The sequence below is a fragment of the Thunnus thynnus genome, chromosome 4 (genome assembly GCF_963924715.1).
Source record: "Thunnus thynnus chromosome 4, fThuThy2.1, whole genome shotgun sequence".
Lineage (NCBI taxonomy): Eukaryota > Metazoa > Chordata > Actinopteri > Scombriformes > Scombridae > Thunnus > Thunnus thynnus.
Window position 1 is genome coordinate 10,700,672 of NC_089520.1, and position 18,112 is coordinate 10,718,783.

The following is an 18,112-nucleotide window of genomic DNA, read 5'->3' on the forward strand; positions in this document are numbered from 1 at the left end:
TCAAGCCAAAAAGTTCAATTTTGGTCTCATCTATTCACAGAACATTGTTCTAATCACCTTCTGGCTATCCAAGTGGTCTTGAGCGAACCGTAGACAGCAGCAATGTTCTTTTTGGAGAGTAGTGGGTTTCTCCTTGCAACTCTGCCATGCACACCATTGATGTTCAATGTTATCCTGATGGTGGACTCATTAACATCGACTGTAGCCACTGCAAGAGAGATCTTTAGTTTCCTAGATGTTACCCTGGGGTCCGTTGTGGCCTTCCAGACTATTACACACCTACTCTTGGTGTGATCTTTGTTGTTCGACTACTCCTGGGGAGGGTAACAATGGTGTTGAATGTCATCCATTTGTACACAATCTGCCTGACAGTCGACTGGTGGAGTCCAAACCCTTTCGAAATGGTTTTGTAACCCTTTCCAGCCTGGTGAGTATCAGCAACTCTTCTTCTAAGATCCTCGGAAATATCCTTTGTTTGAGCCATGACACACTTCCACAAACCTGTGTTGTGAAGCTCAGAGTTTGACAGTGAAGACCTAGATTTCTCTTCTTTAAATAAGGTAGGGCCTCCCAGTCTCACATGTGATTGTCATCCCAATGAATGAAACAACTGGCTGTGATTTCCCCTTCAAATGAATTGATAATCCTAGGGGTTCACATACATGAACAAGTGTAAGGTTTTTGTCTCATTTGTTTAACTGATGTCTCTTTATCTAGTTTTAGGACTTGAATGGAAATCTGATCACGTTTTAGGTCATATTTATGCAGAAAGAGGGCAAATTCTAGAGGGTTCACAAACTTCCAAGCAGCACTGTAAATAGTAATTTACATGATGTTCTCTACATGAATGTACAGAAAAGACTAAATATTTCAGCACTACTATAAAATAAAATCAAGCAAATAAGGTACAGAAGGTTAGGTAGAATAAAATACGCCACAATAAAATAAGATAAACAGACAAGGTAGCAGCTCTTTGGCATGAGGCCTCCTATTCAATTTGATACAGAAATGGATTGTGAGGTCATTGAGGAATACTTTAAACATGGCTCTACAACAGATAAAATACTTCATTTGCTTGCTGATTCACATGAGAGTGTACTAAGCAAACACATTCTTGGAAAGATTTTAAGCAAGAAGCAGCTCTGGCGTAGAAAGAATAAAACCAATGTGGCTGACATGGCAACCTTCATTGAACAGCAACTGGAAATATCTGGTCAGTGTCACAGTTACAGATGAATGCACCAAAAATATTGTATGGAATTGTGACAGAGAAACAGTTTGAATATTGCTACAGTTATTGAATGGTGAAGGTGATGACCTGAGGTCAAGTCACAGACTGCGAAGGCGTGTTTACCACAGCTCTGGTCCAAACTATGTCTGGCACACTGATGGCTACGACAAGCTTAAGCCATCTGGAATTGCAACCAGTGGATGCATTGAAGGGTTTTCCAGAAAGATGATATGGCTTGAAGCTTATAAAACAACCAGTGACCCAAACATCATCACTGGCTACTTAGTGGATGCTATGATCATGCTAGTGGATGCCCTGCCAGATTTAGACTTGATTTAGGAACAGAAAATGGCCATATGGCTGAAATGCATCAACTTTTTTGAAGTTTTCTGAGAACCAAACTGAACAGACAGTGTGACGAGCACTGGAAACCAGCAGATTGAACGATGATTAAAAATAACTGACATCTAAAGTATTTATCTCTACAGTGCCACTGCAGAAGTGTCTGGCGAGTCGTGATAGATATCACGTCTGTCATGTGTCTTTTCACCTTCTTGTGCAGTTGCATCACTATTCTCCTCCTCCTGATTTAAGTCACAGGCAATGTCTTTCTTCTTGGTTATATAGGTAACTTTGTCTTTTCATACACTTCCCTGACTGTGGTACTATCCTCCAATGAATTCTACTGAAAGTCAGTTAAGTCAGTGTCAAAATCAGTTGGGCTCCCCTCTGCATTTTTTCCACCTGAAAAAAATCAGCTGCACAGCCTTTTCAAGCTCTGTTTTTTACTGTCCTTCGGCACACTCTCTTTTCTGGTTCCCCCATCCTTTCTGATTCGTACTTGCCCAATTCCCTATGTCTGAAATGCATCCATCCCAACTCAATTTTTCGCTGATTCTTCTGTGCATTCTTTGGAGTGGTTTGATGCTCTCTCTCAGACACATGTTCACTATCACCTTTATTGCTTGACAGGTTTCCTCTCAGTCACTCAAAGACTTTTGATTTGTGACTGCTGGCTTCTTTTTCCTTCCATCTGCAGTATCCAAAAACAGCCAGCCGATCACTATAGGATGGCAGTTACTCTCTTAGCTGGTCATCTGTCATGAGGCCTATGACAATGGATCAATCTAAAATGAAGAAATATCTCATGAATTCTTAGTCGAGTCAATTTTATTTGTATAGCTCAATATCATAAATCACAAATTTGCTCCAGGTGACTTTACAGTCTGTACAGCAATACAACAACCTCTGTCCTTAGACCCTCAATTCGAATAAGGAAAAACTCCCTAAAAAACCCTTTAACAGGAAGAAACCTCAGGAAGAGCAACAGAGAAAGGATCCCTCTCCCAGCACGGACAGATGTGCAATAGATGTTGTGTATACAGAATAGAACACAATTACAGAATACAGCATTATTCTACAACAAAATTATAATGGATTTACAATATGAAGAATGTGATGAAGCGGACGCCAAGCTGTTTTAAGGTGCCACCAGAACAGAATAGGACCTGAGCCGCGTGACCTCCATCACCATGGAGACCTGGCAGGAGGACAGGGGAGACTCACATCACAGCACTCACACACACAGGAGAAGAGACAAGAAAAGACATTATTCACACAGGAGAGAGAGAGAAGGATAAAGACATCATTGATGGGGAACCAGATCCAAAACCTCAGGGAATGGCACCGACAGCCAGCGAAGCAGAGTGGTTCCAGGATGGGTGCTGGTCCAGCAGGAGATGTCACAGAGACAAGAGAGGACAGGAGTAGAAAAAAGGGAGAGAAGAGAGAGGGGCACACAGCTGGGACACTCATGTGCTTGTGGAACAAACAGAAGGTTAGAGAGATGCAGTGGTTGTCAGAACAGTTGCAATAATCAATAGTCTCGTCAGCAGGACAGAGCTCAGTAATTTCATTGAGACAGAAACCGACCTGCCATGCAGTACAAGGTCATGAAGTATTCAATTAAAGGCAACTAATTGTGCTTTAAGGCAAAAAAAATGAGTTTAAAGGACTCAGATTGTCTGACATCTGCAGAGAGGTTATTCCATAAGAGCAGGGAGGTTATGTCAAGTGCATTAAATTATAACAATGAACAACCTGCATAGCACCAGATATTATTTACAAAGTTCTTTCAAACTTTGCGTTTTTGAATGTTTATGTGGCATTTGTCAGAATTAAGCCTTTCCTATATTAACTACCTTCTCCTGTTCCATTTGCTGTATATCTTCCTCAGACACATGCTGTTACCTCATGTATGCACTTAGCTCATCTATCTTGTGGCAGTTCAAAGAACCTCTGCACCTCTGAGGAATAACATTAAAGCTTAAATTTAAATTTAAATCTTAAATCCTTCAACAAGGGAGAAAGGGAGCATTATTTCATATTATATTTTCCTTTTAATATTTAAAGTAGGTCCCTTGGTTTCTGATTTTCTGAGGCTGCCCTCTGTTATTATCACATATTCAATACTTTAAAGTGGGTAAGGGGGCATAATCACTCCATTTGATTTTAGTTTGACGCAGTTTATGACAACACTGGATGATCTACTACTGGTAGTTATTGCAGTTTATAATAACATGTTAGGCTGGATGTTGAATCAACTACAATGCTGACAATGCAATACTGACATGATGGAAGGACCTTTGGAAAACAGCGCCACTAGAGCGCATGTGCACTGAACTAACACCCATTATTTCGACTTTTTAACTCATAATTTTGACTTTTTATTTCATATTTGTGACTTTTTATCTCATAATGTTGACTTTTTATCTTGTACTTTTGACTTTTTAATATCATAATTGTGACTTAAAATGAACTTTTTTTTTTCAAATTATCAGGTAACATCTTTTTTTTTTACTGGCGGAACTGGGCTTCCATACGAATAACAAGAGAACTTAATGCCATATTTAACAGGTTTTTCTTTTTTTGGTTTCCTGCCAAATATGTGATTCAAAAGGCAGAGTCCCTCCTATCTCAAATTACAAATTGGAAGCACTTGGAAGCAACAAAAACTATCGCTCCACAAATCTGTCATTAGTCTGAGGAGATCAACCAACCAGCTATGTTTCAACAAACAACCCAAACCGACATTCCTGCTTTCTTAAACAAGAGGAAAAGAGTTGAACAAGAATATCTTCGAACATGTCGTCTGGACACAGAAAACGCCCAAAGTGTTCTCCATATTGTTGGCACCTCTCTGAAGGCAAACCTGTACAGGTGAGCTGTTTCGTAATTATCCACTGGGCAAGAAAACTTTAACCTGTAAAATACATACATTGTGCTTGTTATTATCGATGATGGTGGTGATGATTGAGCAGGAGGTGGCTTTTGCGTTTTGGCATGAGCTTTTTTTTTTTTTTTTTTTTTTAACTAACTTTACATTTTTCATCTAATTGAGGAAAAGCTGTTGTGCTGCTTCCGAGTTTTTAGCTACAATTAGGTGATCAAACTAAATAAATCTACGGTACAGCCTGCTATAATTATTGTAATATACAGTAGAATTCACGTGAAAGACGCTGTAGGCTATAATTAATTATTTGTAAAATTGGCTACAGTATTTGTTTGTCCTATCTCGGTTTCTTTATGCGAAATATTGCCTCGAGAAAAATAAACACACACAAAAAAAGACACCAAAGACAACATAAAGAGAGACACATAATCTGAGAGACTAGACGAGACGAGAGAGAGAGAGAGATAACAGAGAGAGAGAGAGAGAGAAAGAGAGAGAGACGACACAGGAGGTAGCCCAGTGGTGACGAAGGACAGAGGGGGTGGGGGTCTGACCAATCACCGCCCAGATGAGCAAAATCTTCAACAGGCAGCCTTCATAATCACTTGTTGCATTCACACCGGACCGTAAACAAGGCTAGTTCGTGTCTCAGCTTGTCTTGTCAACGGATCAGCCGGTGGTATTTGTAACACTCTGACTGACTGCCTCACACCCTGTGGGGCGACCGCAGCCATGATGCACCCCCGGACTCTCAGAGTAGATTATGACAAAACTACAAATGTCATATGCGTGGTCGGCTCTGAGCTTAACGTGAAGCTGCACAGGTAGGACCATATGTTCAACCTGCTGTCATATACAGCGACACACACACACACACACACACACACACACACACACACACACACACACAAAGACTCATATGCTATTTTGCTTTATTCTGATCTCTTATGTCAATTTCCAGAAAAAATTGTTTATTTTTGGAAAAAAATATTATATTGTATTACAGTATAGTATATAAATGTATAGAATTCAGTTTTTATTTATATAGTCCAATATCACAAATTTGCCTCAGGGGGCTTTACAATCTGTACAGCATACAACATGTTCTATCCTTAGACCTTAGTGTATTATTTTCTTTACCACTGCTATGTTGTTATGTTAGAGACTGACAGTTAAAGTCTAATCTATATGTTCCTTTTTTCCTTTTTTTATTAATTTTACTTTATTTCCTTTTTTATGAAACGTATATAGTAAGAACTCCATTGTTAACCCACAGAGAGAGTTGTGGGAAGGATATCATTTGTAGATCCTGGTGGTGACAGATCTCATGGTTTTTTTTTTTTTCGTACAATGGGGAGAATCAACAGCCCTCTTTTGTTACTGGCCAACAGGAGAGACTTTGTTGTCCCAAAGAAATGCAGGCTATCTGTTCTGCCAAATACCAACCTACACAACACAACACCATAGAGCGAGGCTGGATTACTGACTGGGCAGAGCTGGAAACTAGGACATGGCCTGGACCCCCAGGGGCTCTGAGGTCTTTTCGGACTAGCCAGAAATAAAAGGCTGATATCATTTGAAAGGATATCCATTCCAGTGATTATGTAAAGGTGCCTTGTTTTAGTTTAGTTCACTTGTTTATTGTAAAACAAGAGATACTTTCTCATGCAAATTTCAATGTACAATGGGCATGCCAGTACTGTTCAGTGGGTATTTTGACAGCATAGTGCTTATTCTAGCACAAATGTATGGTAATTACAATACCACAAGATAGCTGACTCATGGAAAACCTGAGATGGAGCGTTGGGGGCTATCAGGTGTCTTGGTCCTTAGGCTGAATGTAGGCACGCCCTCACCTCGGTCTCATACAAGGAAAAGCGTCAGATTCTGCAAACATACCGGTAAATATGAGCCCATTGTATTTCCTGGAGGCTCCTTTCAGTTAATGATTGAACTGTAACTGAAACATGAAGGCAACTCTTGCACCTGCTGATTTAGTTCTTCATTCTGTCTTGACAGTTTTTACATATTTTGCAGTTGCAATTTGCAAATTTTTCATCATGTATGAACTCACATCATCCTAATTTTCATTTTGATATAACCGACAGTATGTTTTTAAAGTCTTTTTTCCCGCTCTGCTGTCTTCTTGGCAATAAGGAATATAGATTGACTACAGCTGCTATTTTGGTTTGCCACCTGCTACGACATATGAGCTTGTTGCTTATATTCATATGTCAGTGCACTTCCTCATTTGTATAGGAACAAATATCTGCTCTTAGACTCACTGTTTTTGTTTAATACAGTAGGCCTGTGTTGTGTAAACAGCCCAGACATGCATCAGAATATGCTATTTTTCTGATTCTCAGGAGTGCCCCTCCCGGGTCCAAGTTCTTCTCTGTGAAGTGCACTGCTAATGTTCAGTACAGCATCAGGCCGCCGTCCCAGGAAACATCCCACCTCTCTCCCATCCCTCTCAATGGAAACTCAGTGCTACTCATCAGCATGAGCCGTGCCAGCCAGTATGAAAATGATAACAAGGTATGCTGATGATAAAACAATTAGTCATATTTCTTGATGAATATGTGCCAACATATGACCAGCTCCAGGAAACAACTGCTCATAAATGAAAAAAATGCACACTCAGGAACATGATTCAAGTTTGTGTGAAAACTGTAGTCATGTAAATGATCATCATTATTTATAATTCAGATGAAGTAATCAATATCTGCATTTCAGATATTAAATATGAGTAAGTTTCAGAGCCTGAAAGCAAACTGTTACAATAAAAATCTGTGACTATCTTAAGTTTTTTTAACTCTTGTCTGGAGAAATATATTTTTTTATTTGGCCAAAGTCCACTCACCCTCCCTGCAGCATGGGTACCTTTTGTTATTTTGATGATTCATTTATCACTTTTCAGATAAGAGGAGATATTACATACTGAACAGGACTCAAGAGCTTTGTAATGTACAGCATTCAGTCATGCTCCTCTAAGACTTTGCGATAAAAGTGGTACCAAAAATAATAATGTTGTGTGTATAAATGACTTGTGCCTTTACTTTATAAGCTGTCAATCCAGTACTATGGGAAGAATAAAGATGTCTTGGGGAGAGCAGTCCTGCACCTGACTGCACTTGGTATGTGAAAACATAATAAAACAAGATGCATTTTACCAAAGAAAAATATATAAGAGATATGTACAAACTATTAGTTTCATCTTTAACTCTGATTTGTTCTTCTGTCAGCGTTAGTGGTGTGTTTAAGTGCACATCGTAATCTGAACATGACTCATATATAAACTGTAATGGTCTTTATTTTGGATATCCAGTTAACTCACGTACATGGTGATGTTCAGATTTGTGAAATATAAATGTATTTAAACAGCCTTTTAAAAAACAATAATTGTATTGTGTTATGAGACAATATCTGGAATATTTGTATGTCTGTCTCACAGAGATCTCTCTGGATGTGGATGCGGACAGAGACGGTTTTGTGGAGAAGAACAACCCCAATAAGGTGAGCTCAGTTTTAGACGGCAGCGCAAAGTGTGACACCTAATGAAGGAGATATTTTTTCTTCTTTTCACTTTCTGATAGACAATAAATAACATGCCGTGTACAACAACCTGGATTATATTTATGGAGCAGATTTTATGCTGCGTATGAATTATTTTAAAGGTTTTTATGCTTGTCATGTTGCACACTGTGTGTGAGATAATTTCTCTTTACAAGCTTTATAAGGCTGTAGTCAGTAGCTGAGGTTTGCCTTGCTCTGTCATCTTGATTTATCTTCCGTTTGTCTGTCTGTTGATATTATTATAAATGTGTTGCTCCAATACCTAAACTGTGCTTTTGCAATATTTGTGTCTCAGCAGTTTGGTGTGTGCAGGTCTAAACTCTACACTTTTTATTAAACTTTTTGCGTTTAGATTTTCAAGGGAATTGTCAATCTAATTCATTTACATGTACCTGTAGATAAAAACTTGAATCATAATGTGGGGGAGGGGTATCGTGTTTGTTGAAAACTTGTTAGGGGTCCTGGAAATGGGGTCCTAATGGGCATGGAGCCATCGTTTTGGTCAACTGTGACTCAGAGCGGTCCTATGGAAAGAAGCCAGACACAGAGCAGGACTACATCTCCAGAGTGTCAGGTAAAAGAGAATCAATACAGCTTCTTGTTCACTAGTGAATACTCTTACTCCAGTCTTTCTTCCCTCTGTATCATTAACTTTTATAACTGTTATCGGCATCAAAAGGTCACTCATATTTGCTCATATTAGTCACCGGATTAAAGTGGTGATGTGTGAGGTCGGTTTGATAAACCTACAATTCTAGAGAACTCTGTGTGGGTGACTGTAGTGGTTTGATAAACTAGGCCTCTGATGTAGATAAACCAGTTAAACTAAAATTTGATAATAAAAAACAGGCGTCATGTCGCAGTTTAATCAGTTTAATTTGTCCTTGTATTTTCATTTATCATAAATATTACCACAAACTGACAGTATGTGGCTTTAGCATTAAAACTTAAAGTCAAAAAGTCACTCAATTACATTCATGTAGTCCTGTACATGTGTATTTTCTAACATCTGTGGTATCAAGGTTAGAAATGAACAGCTCAAACAACATTAATATGACTCTTTGTGGATGTTCAGATCTGAAGGACATGTCTGTCATGGTGCTGCGGACCAGAGGCCCTGCCAAGCTCCCAGAGGGCTACAAGCTCACAATGCACATCTCTCAGGGAGATGCAGAGAGTGTCAGAGTCTTCAGGGCCAGATCCTCTGAAGTGGGGAATAATGTCCTGTGTGAGTAAAGATTAGGGCGGAGAAAGCCCCAAAACAGATGATGTAACATGCAAGTAATTCAGTTGGTTATTTAAGGCTTTGTGCTGTTTTAATCACTTTTTTCCCCCAAAGCAAATGCCTTTAATTAACCTTGTTTATGCTTTTCTTAATTTGGCAGATAAACTATACAACCAATTTGTGAAAGACTATCCACTGGTGCTGGGCAGTGACTCCTTGTCCCAGGAAGTGCCTTACGTTGGAGGTGTAGGAGAGATGAACTTTTATGTGGAGGGCCTCAGGTTTCCTGACAAAGATTTCGACGGGCTCATCAGCATCAACCTCAGTCTGTTAGAGCCCATCTCTACAGTAAGACCTGCAACATGGCATCCACCATTTTACACATCTTTATTTTTACAGGGTTTTACAGTTTAATCTCATTTCTATTCAATATTTTATGTTAAACTATGCTGAGAGGCCAAGAATGAACTTTCATGCATATCAATAATATAACTTAACTAGATAGATTTTTATAAGTCAATTTGCTTCTAAATAAGCAAAGGTCAATTGCTGTGTCTGTGTCACTACTTGGAAATAACAAAATCTCTCTTTGAGTTAATTCGGTGTCTTATTATATTTAAGTGATCAAACGCAGATTCAGTGTAAACAGACATGAAGCTCAGCAGCCTCTCTCTTGTTTTGACAGGGACTTCCAGAAACGCCTATTTTCACAGACAAAGTTATTTTCAGAGTGGCACCCTGGATCATGACACCCAACACCCTCAAGCCTCTAGAGGTGTTTGTTTGCAGGTAAAAGCTGACTGATGAATAATTAAGATGATGATGACAATAGATGTGTCAATAGGATGTTAGAGAGCTGCTATTTCAACAGCACACTCCCCTTAATTTTGACTCATACTCATGAATTTGCATTTTGCAAAAGATTTCTTAATGAGAATCACTTCTCTGTCTGTGGTTGCCTTCTCAGCACATCTGACAACCATCAATTCCTGAAAGGAATGAGAAACCTTGTAGCCAGGAGTGGGTACAAACTTAAGATTTGCCACGAGTACATGAACAGAGGAGATCGCTGGATGCAGGCAAGAAAACTAAACGCAAGCTTCGTGTCACACTTTCATGTGGAGCTTAGCTTTACCTGTGATAAACAATCATTTGATGTTTGCTCCTCATTCTCACCTTTTCTGTTTTTGGGAAGCTCCTCATTGGGATTACTTTTTATTTCTTTTTAAATGGAGTTTAAGTCTTAGGAGTCTTTGTGTGTCTCACTGAGAGCTTTTAATCATGTGAAAACATGGGTGGGTGAGGCCCGCTGAGCCTTTCATTAAATCAAACATTCCAAAATATGAGTGCAAAGTATTGTTTTTACAACTGCACTTTAACAGCAAATATTACTGGAACCACAACAGAAAATTGCAGAAGTCTTTGTGTGTCTCATTGAGAGCTTTTAATCATGTGAAATCATGCCCTCTGAGCCTTTGATTAAAGGCTGTACAACTTCATTTGAATTGACTGTCAATGAACTAATTTGAGAACCCAACCTCACATTTAATTTATGTTTCTACAGGCAATACATATCATGGAGATTACAGCTACTTACGATTATCTCATGTTAATTTATAACATGTTATAAATTTTGGTAGAATGTGGAAAGCCTTAAGAGTGCCTGTGAATCCAACCAAACCAATAAGCCAAGTCATGAAAGGTTTATCTGACAGCAGCTACAGTCAGTATGTGGTTGTGTTTCACAATAATTGCATGATGATACCAAAAAAATTAGAAAGAATTACAAGTATTATGTCTTCCTCATAGAAAGAGAGACACGTCTTAGAAAGAGAAACAGGAACTGGAAATATGACAAGTCACACCACCAAGTTTATCTGGTAACTGTAATTATATTCATAATTATGTCAGAGGGATCTTTCACAACCGCCACGTCACAAGAAAGAGAAGTGAAACTTAGAAAAATTTGTCAAATTCACATAAAACATTTAGGCAAAAACTGAAAAAATATGTTAAATCCTCTGAATGAAAGAAAAAGTATTTAATTCTACAATTTTCTAGGACGAGCTGGAGTTTGGTTATATCGACGCACCACACCACCGGTTCCCTGTTGTTCTGGATTCCCCTCGAGATGGAGAACTCATGGACTTTCCATATAATGAGCTACTGGTGAGTGATGGATTCAGATTTCTCTTTAAATCTAATGTTTGGAGATATATAATGCTTTTAGAAATGGAAAAGCTTTTTCAGTTTTATCTCAACCAAATTCATGTCTTCAGGGACCCGACTTTGGATATGTGACAAGGGTGGCCCAGAGAAAGGATGTGAGCAGTTTGGACTCATTCGGTAATCTGGAGGTCAGTCCTCCCGTCACTGTGAACGGGAAAAACTATCCCCTGGGCAGAATTATCATTGGAGTGGCCTTTCCTACGTGAGTTTGCAACAGATTCAGAGATAAGCCCCTTACTTCTTGAGAATATGAGTCATTCAGTTATGCATGAGCAGCTTTGCAAATGATTAATAAATCCAGTTCCTTGTTGTAGGATGGCACAGTAAACAGAACATGTGACAGAAGACTTTTGTCATACAAACCGACATATTTGTCTTTCTTTAAGGGCAACTAAAGGACGGAACATGACCAAAGTAGTTCAAGACTTCCTGTGGGCCCAGAAGGTTCAGGAGCCCATTGCCTTATTTTCTGACTGGCTTGTTGTCGGCCACGTAGATGAATTCATGTCTTTTGTTCCTGCACCTGACAGAAAGGTAAATGTTTCCTCTTAAACAGACAAATAGAAATAGGGAGAATACAGGTGGAACAGGAAGCCTTTAGCTGTTACTGGCCCATACTGAAATGCTGTAACCTACACAGTGGGATTGCATAAACTCTCAGGATATGAAACAGCCAGTGTTGTCTTTGTCTCTTGTGTATCTGTTCACAGGGCTTCCGGCTGCTGCTGGCTAGCCCAGACGCTGGCTACAAACTATTCAGAGACTTACAGAACGATGGTCACGGACAAGCCAAACTGTTTGAGGGTAAGCCTGTCTTCAGCAATTTATCTGTGGCAAATCTACAATGTGCAATGAACAAATTCATCATAAAAACTCCTGACACTCACTTCTACAATACTTCTACCATACTTTTAAAAAAGGTCAGAGAGATGAAGAACCAGTCACTTTGGATGAGATACTTAGTAATGAAAGTTTGCAAGCTGAAAATAACTACGTACAGGTGAGTCACATTATACAATGAGACATATCAATTTCTCAAAAAAAAAAAAAATCTTTCCAGCTCAGAAAGATGATAGACTTGGTTCAATCTGTGAAAATCATAACATAAATTCTTGCAGCCTACTGCAGCTGTAATCTGTATCTGCCATAAGTATGTGGACAGCCAAACATAAGTCTCATATGTGATTGATGAATATGTCGTTCCATTTTCCCTTTATGTTTTTAGGAGAGACTGGAAACATGAGTAGAGAGAAGGGTATGATGTTGCAGTTATGTGGTGTGCATCTTAAAAAGTAAAGGCTAGACAGGCTAACCTGTCGCCACAAAGTTGGAATCACACCGTCGTGTGATATAATATGATATACTGTAGCATTAAGGTCACCCTTTGGAACTAAGGGACTTAACCCAAACAACCCAAAAACAGCCCACATCATTATTCCTTCTCCACCAATCTTAACAGTTGACACTATGCATTCAGACAGCACTGGCATCAGCTAAACCCAGACTTGTCCATCAGAAAGCCAGTAAAGAATGATTGATCTCTCCAGAAAACACACTTGCTTTACATCATCCTAGACGACACTTAGCATTGCACATAGTGATTTTAGTCTTGTGTGCCTCTGCTTTGCTGTGGAAACCCATGTCATGGAGCTCCTGACAAACTGTTATTGCACTGATGTTGCTTCCTGAAGTAGGTTGGTACTTGGTAGTGGATGAGAACAAACCATTTTTACTTGCTACATGCTTCAGCACTTGGCAGCCTCATTTTATGAGCTTGTGTGGCCTATCGCTTTACAATGAGCTGTTGTTGTTTGCATTTCACAATAACAGCACTTACAGCTGATTGATGCATGTCTCACAGGGTTGACATTTTTAGAAAGACGGCATCCTATGACAGTGCCACATTGAAAACCACTGAGTGCTTCAGTATAACCAAATGTTTGTCAATGGATATTGCTTGGCTGTATGCTTCATGTCATGAACCTTTTAGCACTGGGTGTGGCCAAGGCAGTTGAACTTACTAATTAGCAGGGGTGTCCATATACTTTTGGTCACATAGTGTGGTTTTTTGTTTGAAGTCAAAGTAGCTTAAACAAAATGAATTTGAGTACTGGAGCATGACCTCCAAGTGAAAATCAAAGAAGAAATTATCATTAAAATAAAACACAGTTTATTGTGGTCCATTCTTCTGCATGCTACCAGCACATTTGTTTACAGAAACAATTAATATGGAATTAGATGAGAAAAAATGGCTTTTTAACTTGTGTATTATGCAGTATGTGCAATGCATGGTGTCCTTTTTACTGGTTACTCTCTCTCAGAGCTGCATCGACTGGAACAGGGATGTACTGAAGAGAGAGCTGGGCCTGGATGATGAGGACATCATCGACCTGCCAATCCTCTTCAAGTTGATGGAGGAAATGAAGGACGAGTACAGAGCAGTGGCTTACTACCCAGACATGGTATGTTTGCCAGTAAACTGGCATATGACTCGGCTATGATCATTTTCCAATGCTTGTTTCCATTTTAGAGGCATTAAAGCACTCATCAGTTAACAAGATGTAAGTAACTCTAGGAGCTGATAGCACTTGCGGTTTTCACATGATCCGTCACATCTGTTTCCAGGTGAACATGATTGTCTTGGGGAAAAACCTTGGCATCCCGAAGCCCTTTGGCCCCAAGGTGAATGGACGTTGTGCCCTGGAGGCTGAGATGTGCTCACTGATGGAAGGCCTAGGCCTCACATGCACATTCATTGACGACTTCGCCTCTTACCACAAACTGCTGGGAGAGGTCCATTGTGGCTCCAATGTCCGCAGGGAACCGTTTGACTTCAAGTGGTGGAATCTGGAGATGTGAATGAAAACTGTATGGAGATTGGTTAGAGAGGCAGATAGAGGGCTTTATTTTCAAAAATTGTAAATTGTTTTGGAAAACCTATTTCATAGGAATGATTATGTTTGAAGAGGGATTTTTTTTTGTCAAAGCCTTACATTACCTCAATCATTTTGCAATAAGTGCCACTTTTTTCCAAATAATGTATGCCTAATTTCATACCAAAGTATTTGCAATAAGTAACAATCAACATTTATTAAGGAAACATAACCGCAGTGTTTTGATATATTGTTTGTATCTTCATCTTTATTAAACCTTTTTGTTGGCTCTATTTACAAAAAAAGGATGTAAAGCAATATTAACATCTTCTGAAGGGCTAAAGCAGACAAGAACAGAAATACAATCATTTGAATTGAGCACATAGAAGATTCGCTCCCAATCTGTTGTGGTTTGGATCGGCCATTGGCGTACAGTGCAAGCACAGTTAGATGAATGGAACCACATAGTGATGTGCAATAATAATACAGAGCCACAAGAGGGCGTAATCCATCTACTTAAGCATTTCCAGCCCAGAGGAAAATCATTTGAAATCATGTCCTTCAATTGATAATATTGACTTCAAAAGGCTGTAATACACAAATGTGTCATTATGAACTAAAAAGTGAACTAAGCCATTTTACAGTAGAGTCAAATGCTGAATATTTTAATTTGTTCTGAGTGATTTGTAGCTAAATGTATACATTAACAGGCTGTGTTTTGCATTTGGTCCAGTGTCTTCAAATCTGTTGTACTTTCACATACTGTAAATTAATTATCATTAATTCACTTTAGACAATAAATCTCATGTCTGCTTCACTCTCATCACTGAAATAACAAAAAAAATTTCTTGTGTCAGTTCTTTCCTTCATAACAAACTTTAGATAGGGAAAAGCCTCTCCACTCAGGAAAGGTGAGCTGTTTCAGACTCAGGTTTACTGTGGTCAGCAGTCAACACATTATCACCATTCACTGCAGCAGATATGTACCCGACAGACAGCCACACAAACACACACTCAGCACATCAAAGTTGGACCCATGTACAATATCACAGTGGGATGTGAGGTTGACATTAAAAAATAAACCATTTCCTCTCTAGTACAACTCTCCTTTCTGCAGACCCACTGTTTCACAAGCTAAATGGTTTGATTGGTTTCTTTCATCGTGCTTTCAGTCACAAGATTAAACCTTCATTCAAATCCTGATCTTTAAAAGAGGGCAAACAAGGTTTTGGAGCTTACTGCCCTGAAGAATGAGCAGGCAGGCAGAGTTATTCTGTTAAACCAGCTGACAGATGACAGTCAGTAGTGATGCTGCGTGGGTGCGGAGGTCTCTTTTCCTTTGCCTTGAGCTTTCAAGAAGGGTGCCAGATGGAGCTGGAATGGAGGCTATAGGTACATGTCCATGGAGCGAGGTGTCTGTCATGACAGGCAGCAGATCCATGCCAAACATACAAAGGAAGATCAGTCAGTCTCTTCATCTGGCTTCTAACTCCTGCTCCTGTTCTGCGTCTGTGTTTGAGTTCACATGCCCTTGGCTCGTTTTTGGCAAGATATGCCTCTTGAGGGAAAGCTGAGACAGAGAAAGGGAAATGGGAGAGATACACAGATGAACATAAAAGAAGAGAAAGTGAGTGAAAGGTAAAAAGATGAGGAGAGAGAGGAAAACAGCTTAAAAAAGATAAAGAAAGATATCTTTGCAGTCGTGCTGTCATTAAAGGATACGCTCACAATTTTTCAAGTTTGTCTTCAAACAATAGTCAGGTTTTGCTTGCTGTCATGATTCCTCCTGTTTATATGGACCATTAGAAGATCCCCACATTTTGAGCAAAAATGCATTTAAAACTTTATCTGAAGATAATATAAGGAGTTTGTCCAATAAAAAATCTTCCACAGTTCCAGTCATTTTAATTAAACAGTCCCTCTTTTTGTGTCTCGACGGACAGTATTTTCCTGTTCAGCTGCAGTGGAAGGATCAAAAAGAGGGAATATGGCACTAAAAAATGGATAACTTAAAAATATTGACTTGATTTGACTAAGTTGGACAGCTGAAGCTTCATATTAGCTTCAAATAAACTCTTAAATACATTTTTGCACAGAGTGAGGGCTGGGGATTTTGTCCCCCATCACTAAAGTGCATTATGAAGGGGTCTCTTAATGGCCAGTATGAACAGGAGGAAATGGATGTCGATGTAGTGATCAGTGGGGCATGGCTAACAGTTCTGCATACACACATGGAGAGATGATGACATCGTTAATATCAACATATGCAATAAAAGAGTATCCATAACAACCAGATATATCAAATAGACCAAGTAGCAAATCCTCACACCTATGAAACTGGAACCGATGAATTTGTGGTCTTTCTGCTTAATACTTTCATTGTTAATCAAACTATTATTGACAAAACAATCTCACCTCAAGATCAATGTAGTATCTGATTTGAAGCTTTCAACATCTTCATCTACGTTTTTTAAAAAGATGTTCTTAATGTGCTCAGAAACAATGGAAATGTGAACATCTACTATCATGTGACAGGATTGAAAGTCCCAGAAAAGCTACTAAATGGACTCTGAGGTCAACAATGAACGTTGAAGCTCAATAAGATAATCTCCACATAATGTGAACCTATCTGAGTGTCACCAAATGACTGACGCCAAGCACTTTGTCTCACCACTGAGAACTTGTGCTCCTACGGAGGGCGCTCTGTCCCAGGCCGGCTGTCTGTCGCTTCAATGCTGCCAGCTGTTCTAGCCAAAAAAAGGATACCCCAGCATCCAAAAGATTAATGGTTCAGGGTGAATCATTAGTGACAAAAAAAGTGCAACAGAAAAAATGTGTGGGAATCATTGATAACTTTGCAGTTTTTAGGCATAGTGAACTTCACTCATTTAAGAAGAGTCAGAGCTCTTTTTTTCACAGGCCTTCTGTTGCTGGCACTGAGCTCGACTGGTGCACTCATCACTGAAGGGCACTCAGATATTAATTGCTCAGGAAGCAGAGAGTGTTATTCTTAAATATGCCCCATCTAGATTTCCCCCAGATACTCTGGATGTGTGAAACAGTCGACCTTTTAGTAACTTGTCTGCTTCCATGTCTGCTAACACTGGCTGTGAATGATATCATCGATCAGCTCTGTGAGACATACAAGGAGCTCCAGAGTTAGAGGATAAATTAAAGAGAAAGACGCCATTCAATTTCATAAACTTTAAAAAAAAAAATCTATTCTCATGTATATTCAAAATATCCTCAGTTGAATGTCATTGTGTTTTCCTGTAACAGCAATTAATTAAAACACTACATTACTACAAATTTAAATTTCATTTATGATAATGTTAGTGTGTGTGTTTTAAATTGTATTGACGTGGACTGTTTTTTCTGTTGTTCAATTTCTCTCTCAGGCCATCACCATACTGGTGAAGAATGTCAAAAGCAATATGATTTCAGAGATGCAACTGCAGGTGCTGCTGGGATACGCTGAGGAGGACATCTCTGATCAGTCTCGCCAGGCTACCACCTTATATATTCTGGCTGAATGCAGAAAAAGCATACATCCACTCACTCACATTTAAGTTATACATATACAACTTCAAGGTTATTTTTATCAATTGAACATGAAATAATTCATTGTTTATTATCTTGTACTTTTTTAATGCAGTTTCACTCTACTGACTCATATATCTCAGTGTCTTAAATAATATAGAATGTGATCTATAATTTTCCCATCTGTCCCCTCTCCCAGGCCCAGG

The 18,112-nt window shown here is 39.1% G+C and overlaps 1 protein-coding gene across 2 annotated transcripts; it reads left to right on the forward strand.

Annotated features, from left to right (window-relative positions):
* Nucleotides 1-4,087: 4,087 nt before the first annotated feature.
* Nucleotides 4,088-15,183, forward strand: padi2 (peptidyl arginine deiminase, type II). 2 transcript variants are annotated; one of them, XM_067586569.1, is made up of 16 exons: nt 4,088-4,450; nt 6,830-7,001; nt 7,531-7,600; nt 7,918-7,979; nt 8,496-8,613; nt 9,115-9,267; nt 9,425-9,612; nt 9,950-10,053; nt 10,232-10,343; nt 11,326-11,433; nt 11,544-11,695; nt 11,880-12,027; nt 12,204-12,297; nt 12,414-12,493; nt 13,815-13,955; nt 14,119-15,183. In XM_067586569.1, the coding sequence occupies exons 1-16, from the start codon at nt 4,296-4,298 to the stop codon at nt 14,350-14,352; spliced, it is 2,091 nt and encodes a 696-aa protein (XP_067442670.1). In that variant the 5' UTR covers nt 4,088-4,295; the 3' UTR covers nt 14,353-15,183. The 2 variants fall into 2 exon arrangements, with proteins under 2 accessions (XP_067442670.1, XP_067442671.1); XM_067586570.1 differs by lacking the exon at nt 4,088-4,450 and adding an exon at nt 5,060-5,287.
* The last annotated feature ends 2,929 nt before the right edge of the window (nt 15,184-18,112 follow it).